This window comes from Orbicella faveolata, unplaced genomic scaffold (assembly GCF_042242905.1).
Source record: "Orbicella faveolata isolate gen_17 unplaced genomic scaffold, um_ofav_v1 contig_46, whole genome shotgun sequence".
NCBI lineage: Eukaryota > Metazoa > Cnidaria > Anthozoa > Scleractinia > Merulinidae > Orbicella > Orbicella faveolata.
Genome location: NW_028301576.1, coordinates 30426491 through 30438052, shown reverse-complemented (window position 1 = coordinate 30438052; position 11562 = coordinate 30426491). Strand labels below are relative to the sequence as shown.

Here is an 11562-nt window from a genome sequence, read left to right as displayed (position 1 = left end):
ATTTATTGAATTAGACACGATTTGACAATTATTCCAAGAGCCTACGTTGGATACGAGATTGTAACAAAAGAGGTGTCCGAGGTGGGTCGGTAACGATCTCGTATCCAACAAGGGTCATTTTCGAAAATGAGGCAGTGGGGACGACGTCGATTCTTCACCGTTTTTTCCTCGTTGTTTTGACTTTCCATCATCGGGCTCCCTCGTCCCCACTGACTGTCCTTGGATCTCCGAGGATGACAACATGGACCAGAGACCGAAATTATGATTATCACCAAATTGAAATAATAATTTTGTGGCATGCGTTTGCTCGCGGTTAGTTCCACTTGGGTTTGCTTGCGGTTAGCTTCCATTTTGTTTTCTTGGTGACCCTGTATTATTTATACCTTCTGCTTTCCGTGTGTATAGTTAAAAACTTCGGGATCTTGGCAGTCAGCGCTCGGATGATGTGGTAGTAAGTAGATGTATCCTGAGTCGAATTTCTCGGGTTTGATTCCCACTGTGTTCAAAACATTTTTCTTTCTTTCTCTTTATTTGAAAAGTATGAAAACTAAGTGAGGAATGACCTTCATGTAAATATAAGTAAGTATAACCAACTCCAAGTAACTGAGGCAGCCAAAGGAATACGCAATTTGCATGGTAGAGTCATTTGACTATAACTTCCAGGATCCTTCACTTTGTCTGTTTCTTCTGCTACGAAGGGTAATTGTCATCCCACTAGAAATTCAAAATTTAAATAATAAAGAAGAAACGAAAGGAATTCTAGTCGACGCAGACAAATAACGACAACGTGCAAATCAGCTATTGCTGCAGTTCGAAGTAAACAGGTGTTTTGCAGAGGCTCTGTGCTTGCTGTGAGATAAATATTATTCGGCTGGCTAGGAAGTATATTTGTCTCGCTGACTGAAGCATTGTTGGGAATGTTTACAGATCGCTCAAGTTGAGAATGACACCATTGGTTCCTCTGGAATTTTGGATTACCACCCCCACTGAGGAGCTAAACTTGGCCCTGATGCCACGCCCTCTCGAGGTATACGAAAGTAAGTGGATGATTTTGCTGTTTCTGACTGGGACGTTTTGAAAGACCCTGCCGAGAAATCGAACTTCAAGCGTTTCTTCTGCGAACTTCAAACGGCAGATTTTACCTTTCGCTCGTTTGTTGATTACCTCCTAGTGCGCATGCCCGGACGCAACATTGTTGCACGAACCTGGCCAAACAACTACAACATCATGCAACATCCACAAATGTTGCATGAAAAATTTGACCAGTTTCAAATTTGAACCAACAACACCCAACATGTCGCAACACGTCGCAACAGGGTGGCCAAACTCGCACAACATGCTGCGCCCAATGTTGTGATATGTTGCGTTGAAATGTTGTGATCGTTTGGCCGGGGTTAAAAAGGTAACTTTATGGGAGGCAGCGTGGCCGAGTGGTTAGAGCGCCGGATTTGAAATTCGTAGGTCCCGGGTTCAAAATCCCGCTCTGACCGCTAGCTGATGTTGTTCTCGGTAGCCCCGAGTTCAACTTCTCGGCTGGGCTTGTAAATAGCCAGCTAGTCTGTCTCCCGCCAGTTGGGATTCTTAACCTAGTTATGCTTATTTGAATATTTAGTTGTCATTGTTTGTTTACATTGGTCCTGAAAAGCCCCAATGGGGAGTGGCCAATTAGGTATATTTACTTTACCAGGGTAGCTCATTCAACAACGAGACCGGTATCTGTAGGGGCCCTAGGTAACAAAGATATGTACAATCTATAAAATCTTAAAATTAAGTAAAATGAGAGAAAAAAATGAGAAAAAGTCGTAAGTAAAAAGGCAAAAATCTATGAATATGATAAAAAATTCATAAATTTCCGAGGAATAAAGAATCGAAATTAAAAATGCTCAGTTATCAAGCTTTTAAAATTACTCAAGGACGAGGCAATTTTAATACATAGAGGATGTTACATGGCCGCGTGGAGATACGAAATTTCTCGTCGAGTGTTGAAGAATATTTCACGAGTGAGAAGAGAAGAGAAATTTCGTATCTCCAGGTTGCCATGTAATGTTCAAGAAATCCCAAACCATTTCACTGTTGCTGCGACAGGCGCCAGTTATTGTGTAACCATAGCAACGGCGATCTTTTCACGTGTGAACATATCATGTTTTGCGCGAAAGCTCACCTGGTTTTTCTTTGGTTTTATATAATAAAAGCGATTACTTTTAAGGTGGCTCTATATAGTTTTTTTGGCGCGCGAGGCATGGGTGCGAATGGCGCGAGCGCGCGAGTATTTAAGGTGGCTCTATATAGTTTTTTTGGCGCGCGAGGCATGGGTGCGAATGGCGCGAGCGCGCGAGTATTTAAAAGAAAAGTAAAAAACAAAAATAAACATGGCGGCGAGACTTTTATCGCGAGTCGCGTTCCACTTATCGCTATCCTTTTTGACCAGAACAAGTGTTCATCAAAAAACGCCTAGAAATGTGTTTAAAAGTACACTTCTTGCGTGTTCTCCTGACGTGGTTAAACTGAGAAGCCAATTCGCAGCACTTATCGCGCCGACATCAGAGAGAGAAGACGGTCGTGATCGTACGCGAAGGAAGTCACAGAGTGGTCACGGTGTACTTTTTATGGTCGGAGGCTTCGCTTTGAGTTCCCTGGGCGATGAAACACCGAAAACAGCTGAAGAGTCTGCAAAGGCGCAACTGACACCGGAAACAAAACCACCATTGCGTGACGAGAAGGGTCGGTTCTCAAGAAAGAAACCCGCTCAAAGTGGAAACACGGACGACAGGACTCGTGGGATAAAGGAGTGGAGGGCAAAGAGGAAATTGGAGTTTCAAGGAATGGTCGAAGATTGGTCCCCACCGAAGAAAAGAGAAACCCGTTTAAGTCAGGTGTGGTTTAAATCTTGTTTTCGCTATACGTGACACCAACAATTCCCTAAAAGTTTTAAGACAAGTGCTTCATCAAGACTTTCTTTGCTCTGAAATAGTTCTCAATTTGAACTTTTGTGTTATACCACAGGTAGCTCATAGCAAATTGTCAACATAATTATACCTGAACATTCTGACATTTCATTTTAAAATTCCAACATTTTTTGTTACAGTTACAACCTAATAATTACCATTAAAATGTATAAGTTTTAAATTTTTATCAGAAACAAACAAAGAAGGAAAATTGCATTCCACATGGAAGTAGAATTATGGACTTGGATGTTTTGAGAAGTTCATTGAAATGTTGTCAACACTGTAAAGCAGCTGAGAAGAAACATTTTTCTGCCTAAAGAAAATCAACACTAAAGAAAAGTCAAAATGAATTCTCAGTTTTATGGCAAGTACACACAGCTTTAAGGCTATAAAATTAACAGGTTTCCAAAAAAGAATTATGAGGTTGATAATACATGTATATCTTCAATACATTACAAAACGTGTCATATGCAATCAGCCATAAAAAGCCTCGGGTTGGTCCTTAAATTTTTGGGCAAGTTCCCTATAACAAGCGTCACACAATTGTTTGTCTATTGCGAGCAACAAAAATGTTTTTGATAAATTTGGAACAAACAAGCAGCTGTAAATTTGCCACAGACCACAAATTGCATTCACTGCATTTTGAAATGTTGTTAGTTTTTGCAAAAATTTACTTGTGCTCGTTTATTCCAAATTAAAGGAGAAAACACACTGCCAGAATAAAGTATCAGATCTTCCTGAGTATCAATATATTCACTTTATTTTCAGCCAATTTGTCATTGTGGAACATAACAGCAGAAAAAAATGTGGGTTAGCCTCAGTGTTCTCAGTTACCTGTGCAGTGTGTGGTACAGAGAATGTTGTCAAGACCTCCAATGAACACAGGAGCGGTCAAAGAGGTCCAATCAGTCAGGATGTTAATTCAAGAGCTGTTCTTGGGTGTCTACATACAGGAATCGGTGAAACCCACCTAAATAATTTACTGTGTACATTAAATATTCCCTCTATGAATCCAGTAACTTTCAAGAGTAGAGAAAATGAGATTGGGCATGCAGTAGAACAAGTAACAAAGAAAAGTTGCAAAACTGCAATGTCAGAAGAAAGAAATGCTGCCATCAAAAAGGGTGTAAAAGCAGATGACCAAGGCTGCATCAATATCCCCTGCTAATATGACATGGGTTGGCAAAAACGGGGAAAGGGGCATAACTCTTCAACCGGTCATGCTGCAATCATGGGTTTAACTTATGGGAAGGTTATGGATTACACTACAAGAACAAAATCCTGCAGGGTTTGCACAAATGCTAAAAAAACTGGAAAACAAGCCAAGCAACACAATTGCCGACTCAATCATACAGCATCATCAAAAGCAATGGAGCCTATGGCAGCAGACCATTTGTTCACTGAAAGCCTAAATTCTAATGTCAAACTATCTGTTTATGTCGGGAATGAAGACTCCACAACAGGTACACTTACAAAAGAGAAGGTCCCTTATCCTGTAGAAAAGTGGACAGACATTGTGCATGCCAAAAGATCCCTTACTACAAGGCTGTATAACCTAAGCCAACGTGGGAAATTTGTAAATTCTTCAACTCTCTCAAAGAAAGTTATCAACTACTTGGTCAAATGTTTTACTTATAGCGTGTCTCAAAATAAGGGAAATCCATCAGCACTTCAAAAATCCTTAAAAAGCATTCTACCACATTCGTTTGGAGACCACAAAAATTGCAATGAATCATGGTGTGGTGCCAAGAAAGACCCTATTAACTATAAACACTCTGACTTACCCTATGGCAAAGATCTCTATGGCGATGACTTAAGGAAAGCTTTGGAGAGAATTTTTGATGAATGGTTGTACTGACATAGTAGTTGCAAAGTTATCACCTGGGTCAAATTCGCAGAGAAATGAGGCCCTAAACAGTGTTATAGGCTCAAAAAATCCCAAAATCAGATACTATGGTGGAAGTGAAAGTAATGACTTCCGAGTGGCCTGTGGCATCTTGCAAGTAAACCTTGGATATCAGTACATTAGCCAAACACTTGAGAGCCTCAACATTGAACCTGGTATACACTGTATCAGCTACATTGAAAGGATGGATCACAAGGCTACCCAAGACAAACTAAGAAAAAACAGCATTAATTTCAAACGCTGAAGAGCTCAACTACATAAGCAGAAGTTAAATCTTGATGGTAAAAAACAAGCTAAGGAAGGAAACACATACCAAAGTGGAATAGGACTTAACCTGGATCCAAACAATTCTACCAAACTGATCCAAGAATTCCACATCATCAATTTGAAAATTTCAAGTGAGGAGCTGAAAAACTTTGAAACATGCATTCCTGAATTAACGATCAGACCAGTGGCGGAGAAATTTCCCTATGACAGAAACACTGTTTACAATTTCATCATTTACGATATTGAAACAAACACGTCTGGAAAAACCGCAGAAATATGCCAGCTTTTAGCAGTTGATCAATCAGGTTTGCACTGTTTCAATGACTATATATTACCTTTGAGGGATGTAGATATTCATGCTACAAGGGTAAATGGTTTAAGTGTCCGAACAGTCAGAGGCGTCAGGACCCTGTTCAAAAACAATCAACCAGTCGAAACTGTGTCACTTGGAAAGTCACTCGAAAATTTTCTAACCTACTTGGAGAAAACTGTCAGGCGTGTGAAAGGCGATAATAATATTTATACTGTTTTAATCGGGCACAACTCTCAGGTTTTCGATAATCCAACTCTTCTTCGTCAAGGTGGACATCAACTTTGTGAAAAGCTTTCCTGTCTGAACGTTTTCTTTTCTGACACTCTCCCTGTGTTGAAGAAATTGGTCAAACGTAAACATCCCTCTCTGGTCTTACCCGATGGTTCCACAGTTAAATTAAATCAACAATCCATTTATCAGACACTTTTCCATGAGCCTTTCCCCGCACACGATGCAGTGGAGGATGTTAGAGCTTTAAGAAGAATGGTCTTCGACTCCCGTTTGAACATTTCAGAGGACATGTTGACAGAGAACATGTCAACACCACAGTACGCAGAAAACGACATGAAATACCTTGATGGTCGCTACGAACTACTGCAGACGTTCCGAGGAACGCTTTATCATCCAACAAACGCGGAATTCCCCATCAAGCAACAGATTGCTGAAAAAATAGCCGGAAGTGGCATTTCATATCGAGATCTTAAGAATGTTTTCGAGAAGTTCGGAGCAAAAGGGCTTGTTGGCGTATTGTCTCTGCCTCCATCTTCAGCAACTAGCAAGGCTCCACGAGTGACAAAAACAACCCGTATTCTAGCCAAGATCGTTGAGCACTTCAAAGCAGTGGAGGAAACCACAAGTTAAAACGCATTTCCATAAGTATTACAACACTTATTAGGTATACTTTTCGCCGTCGTGGGGAAAAATAAGCTTCTACATCTCGACTAATTTTCAACTAGCACGTGCGAAGGAAGCGAAACGGGAGCATGCGCAGTACCGTAACTTGAAGAATTTCTATTTTGATGACGTCACGAAAATACAGGGGTCTTTGGGTGATCTAAAACGCATATTAAGCGCGTTCCAGACGGTGAATTTTTTTTTGAAAATTGGCACATGGATAGGATTTTTCTTTTTCTCGCTGTTAAGCAAAAATCATCAAAGTTTATACATACGTTAATGTAATATGCGTAAAAAACGAAAATTGCGAATTCCTCTGAAAATTATGTACAGATTTTCTTGTAGCTTTGTCAGTTGAAACTCCTTGTGTGTTAACTGTGTTTCCCCCAAAACAAAGAAAATTCACCGTGTAGAAACCTAGAAACACCGTCTAGAAGTCAGGCAGGTTAAAAAAACAAGCCAAGCATTTCTATCAGTAGTTGCCATAGCAACAACATTTAGGTTCTGAAAGTGTCTTCCATACGTTGCCTAAGGCTGTAGGTTTTTTATTATTGACCTTCTACCGAGTGCTATGTTGTAAACATTTGCCAAGGGAGAAATTACTTATGCATATTTAATATCCAAAGCTTTGTGAAATACTATATAGAGTCACCTTAACACAAGCGGTTTAATACAGGCGATTACCCTGGTATAAGGGTAACCCTAGCTGCCTTGTAAACGTTTTCCTAGGGACACCTTGCCTATCCGGTACAGCTTTTTACTGGTTTCTAAACCCTTTGAGTGTTCGCAGCAGCCGAAACTAGACCAGTGAAAAATTTAAACCGAATGTCCGGGAATTGTTTCAAAACTGAAGATTTTGGCACCAACCAAGGCTGTGGCTAGACAAAATGCGTCAAAACCTAAACGAACGTGGTCCAAATGTTTAATGCAGCAAAACTGCACAAAGGCTTGCCAAGGCTTGCGGTAACTACTTTAATAAACATTATTACAATGTTTCACTGATTACTTGATGGTAACGGAGGTCAAATTCCTTTAAGCCTTAAAGAAAACTTTGATACACTTAAAATGATATATTGAGCAGCGCTTTAATGAATTGTTATCCAGAGAAAGCATCAATAATAAGCTTGTATCCTACAATAGTATTACAAAAATAAAGAACAAATGTGATAATGCATTAGTTACTTAAAATCTCTTTAAACAGATTTTTTCACAATTGGCTTAACAAAAGCACAGCTAACTAATAACTAGTCACATCAGCCCAGTTATGATCGGCGAAAAAAAAACGCATCTAAAATTATGTATCTAATACAGCAAGAGAAATTAACAGTACTTCTCAAGGCATTGTCTTAGAGTCTCCGAACAGTTTGCGAAGATTTATCGGTTCTAGACCTCGCACCAGATGTTTTTTTTTTTTTGCCCTCTAATTTACTGTCCAGTCAGCTGTGTTATCACCCCCGATATTATCAACATTATTTTAGCAGATTTCGTCTACTACATTTCGGTTACTCGTGAACTTTATAAACTTACGTTGCTTCTGGTTGCATTGCATTATTCGGACGTCTTCGGATATAAGCTATCGTCTTCGTACATCCTGGTGCTGCCAGGATAGAAATCGCACGCATGTGACTCAAAAAAAGTGGATTACTTTGAAAAATATGCAAGTTGCCTGCTTTTTCGATATAATATGCTAGTGTGAAAATAACTCTTCCAAGTCTTCTTTAAGCCTGACGTTTGCACTGACGTTTATCGCAACGGAACGAGCCTTTTTTTTAAAGGAGCTCAGCCACGTTGTTTTGTCTTCTTTTTTTTTTTTTTGGACACGTACAAAATCTCCTTTAAATGGAAGGAAACCTGAAAATAATAGTTTACTAAGATAGAAAAACATCAAAGAGATAATAATAAACCATAAAGGAACAAGGATGGTCAAGGATGGCGAAGATTGACACGGATTGCAAACGACGAATTTGAAAAATTTAGGCTCAACTTTTCAAAATGTGCAAACCGTGACTGAGCTCCTTTAAATTTCTCTGCAGTTTCAGTGTGACTACTGTTTCCAGGACACGTGACCCAATTTGCAGGGTGACTACTTGGCCACGTTTGTCTCTACTTAGCTCCGCTATTTACAATGACCGCCAACGATATGCAAAACTAGGATACATTCGTATGTTGTTCAGTTTGCTTGCAAGGTTAGCTATAAATAATTTGCTTTTAGTAAAAACTATATCGTGTAAAATTTTATACGTAAACATAGTTAACTTTGTCTCTCTAATAATGGACAAGGCTAAGTTAAAGTATTTGCATTGGCAATAAGGCCTTGTTTTGTGGTGGGTTCTGTGCTTCACCGTCCGAAACTTTTATGGATGGCTTTGGCTGTGAGCACTTACAAGTTCTGCCATGGTTGTGTAAGATGCTCTTGCTGTACACCCGTTCGCTTTATTGCCTTTTTATCGTCTAGTAGAATAGCGTTTATTACTCCATATGTGAGAAAATCTACAATATCATGGACAAAAGAGTTGACACATTTGAGCAAAACAGACGCTTTCTATCGGCGTCCTTCCGTAGTTTCAAAAAACATCTTTTTCGTCGATAGTCAAGCCCCCCCTCTCCCCTTTTCAATGTTGAAATACGCTCCGTGGACACTGTCACGTGGTTACAACATTGAAAAGGGGAGAGGGGGTCGAAATGTGAAAATTGGAGATTGAAAAACTCACGCGTTCAACAAAACAGGTCTTTTTCGGCGAGTGTCTCAACTGCTTTTGTCCATGATTGTAGATTCATGCCGGGAAGGTCTTTTGAAGTGGAAACTCCTTTATCAGATCAAGTACGGAAGAAGATCGTCTTGTTATCAATTTTGATATCTTTGGTATCTTTGGTATTCCATATAATGACTATAATCGTTTTCTTTGTGCGTGGCATTGTATTACTTTGCCCATCCTTCAACTCAAACCAGTAAAAGAGTGGTACCCCTTTGATGTTAAGATCATTACTGTAGAAGTTGCAGGTTGCGAGGAAGGTTAAGTCTCCTAAGTGTAATGTAGCTTCATCTGTAGGAATAACCGTCCATGTGAAATTCTCGCTCTGATGAAATCGCTTTATCCAAATGGACTTCAGGGCTTTTTTCATTAAAGTAAAATCGATCATGTTCAGACCCCCGTTTTTGCGTTCGCTAACATGTGTTTTTTTCAATTTGGCTATTTTGTTGTAAAATTAAAGGTGATTTTGTTTACCTGATAACAGACGTTTTCAGGAACTGGCAGTACCGGCGCATTGTAAATAAGCTTTGAAAGGCCGACAGATTTAACAAAGTTGATCTTGCCTAAAACAGTTGGTTTCCGTCTCTTGCAATTGTTCAAGGTATTTTCTAAAACATCCAACTTTTCATAGAAACTAAATCAAGGCTATCGCGTACTTTTATCGAGTTTGAGAAGTGCATCCCTAAAGCATATACAGCGTCTTTCGGTTACTTAACGTTGAACGGAGCATCTTCTCTGTTTTTCCTTTTCCCCAGCCGCATTGCTTCTGACTTCGTGTGGTTAATTTTTAATCCTGAGCATCTTCCAAACTTTTTCAAGAGGTCAAACAAAAGACTCATTGATTCAGGGTTTTTTAAAAAAATTGTTGTATCATCTGCATACTGTGTTGTTATTTCGCGCGCTCCTACTGTGACGCCTTCAATTTTAAAGTTTTTTTTAATCGCAAGGGCAAGAATTTTAATACCAAGGACGATGAGTATGCCTGATCGTGGACAACCCTGTCTGACTCCTGGCTCCAGACTGAAAAATCAGAGGCATAACCACTTTTATGTTGCAATAGAATGTTTGTACCCAATTTTTAAAGTCACGGCCAAAATTAAGTTTGTCAAGAACCTAAAAATGCCTTATCAAAGGGACCGTTCATTTTTTATCAGGTAGGGGGGGCTGGTGGGATTTGGGGGGGGGGCCATGCGAAAAAAAATGGCTTTCGAGGGGGGGCCATCCCAAAAAAATAAGGGGGAAAGGGGGGGTCACGTGAAATATTTTAGTAAAACTTTAAAATGGCATAATGTTTGAATATCAAAAAAATTGCTATAGAATAAACATAGAAGGCAGGATACAAATTTATTACAAACTTTCCTTCTGCTTTAAAAAAACGTTTGGCGACAAAAAGCATTTGTAGCTACTGAAAAGAAGTATTTATAATAATAATAATAATTATAATAATAATAGACTTGTATAGTGCTAGAACTATACAAACATACTCAAAAGCGCTTTACATTAAGTTAAAATAAATGAATAAATGGAAATCACTAAACTTTAAAACTATTACAACAACTATGCTAAACTTTAAAACTATTTCCACAAGTCAAAAGCTTTCTTAAAAAGAAATGTTTTCAGTTGCTTTTTGAAAATGGCGAGGCTGCTACTTCTTCTTATAGTTAATGGCAGCGAGTTCCATAAAACAGGTGCAGCATGAGCAAAGGCCCGATCCCCAAGTGTAGAGCAGTTGACTTTTGGAACAACCAACCGAATGCAACTTTCACTGGCACTCATCTTCATCTTCGGTGTCGTCGAGTTCTTCGTCGCCGCTTGTGCTGCTATGGGAGTCTCTTTCACCGATGCTGCAAGAAGCAGCAATGCTTTCCGTCAGAGTGTACTCTTCAGGGTACATGAAGGTGTAAACATAATCTCTGACTTCCTGCTCAAGGTTGGTGGTGATTCTGCTTCTTGCAGCATTGGTGAAATAATTCCCTTCCAAGAGCAGTGCGATGTATGGCCCATCTCTTCTAAATAACGACGTGGCAACATCCTCAACTTTAATACACTCTTCCGGGACGGCCGCTCTAGGAGGGTACACAAGGCATTGTGGAAGATCATTTCCTAGCGCCAACACAGATTCCATAAACTCGTTGGACGTTGTTTTCAGTCCGCTTCCTCTTTCTTTCATTTGACTTTCTGCAGTTTTCTTTTTTCCTTCTCCTTTTGTTGATGTGCTGTTTGAGTATGCCCTTGAATATGCTGTTATAATTGCTCTTATTTTCTAGTGCTTCCATGTCCTGCGTGACCTTCGTCAACTTAGCTTCTATACATTTGATCTGTTTTACATTAAAACTGTGGGCATTCATCAATTCAGATGAGGGAGATGCCAATGAGAGGCCAAATGCCACACGCTCAGGGCGAGCCATAACTAGGAGATCCGAAATTGACTTCTCTTTCTTTTGATTTGTTTTTCAAACAACAGCTCTCTGTAGTATAGGGATT

General features: G+C 39.6%; 1 protein-coding gene and 1 pseudogene across 1 annotated transcript; both read left to right on the top strand.

Moving 5' to 3' along the window:
* The first annotated feature begins 2009 nt into the window (after positions 1-2009).
* Positions 2010-3983, top strand: LOC149099637 (uncharacterized). The gene is made up of 2 exons (XM_089277146.1): positions 2010-2873; positions 3137-3983. The coding sequence occupies exons 1-2, from the start codon at positions 2370-2372 to the stop codon at positions 3260-3262; spliced, it is 630 nt and encodes a 209-aa protein (XP_089133272.1). The 5' UTR covers positions 2010-2369; the 3' UTR covers positions 3263-3983.
* A 559-nt stretch (positions 3984-4542) lies between these two features.
* LOC149099636 (uncharacterized) lies at positions 4543-6726 on the top strand (annotated as a pseudogene).
* Positions 6727-11562: the final 4836 nt, after the last annotated feature.

What these genes read in the sequence shown, in the direction of transcription:
- LOC149099637 (XM_089277146.1), top strand. Translation starts at nt 2,370, where the DNA reads ATGGCGGCGAGACTTTTATCGCGAGTCGCGTTCCACTTATCGCTATCC. An exon ending in GAGAAACCCGTTTAAGTCAG is followed by an intron (nt 2,874 to 3,136) that starts GTGTGGTTTAAA and finishes AATTTTTATCAG; the next exon opens with AAACAAACAAAGAAGGAAAA.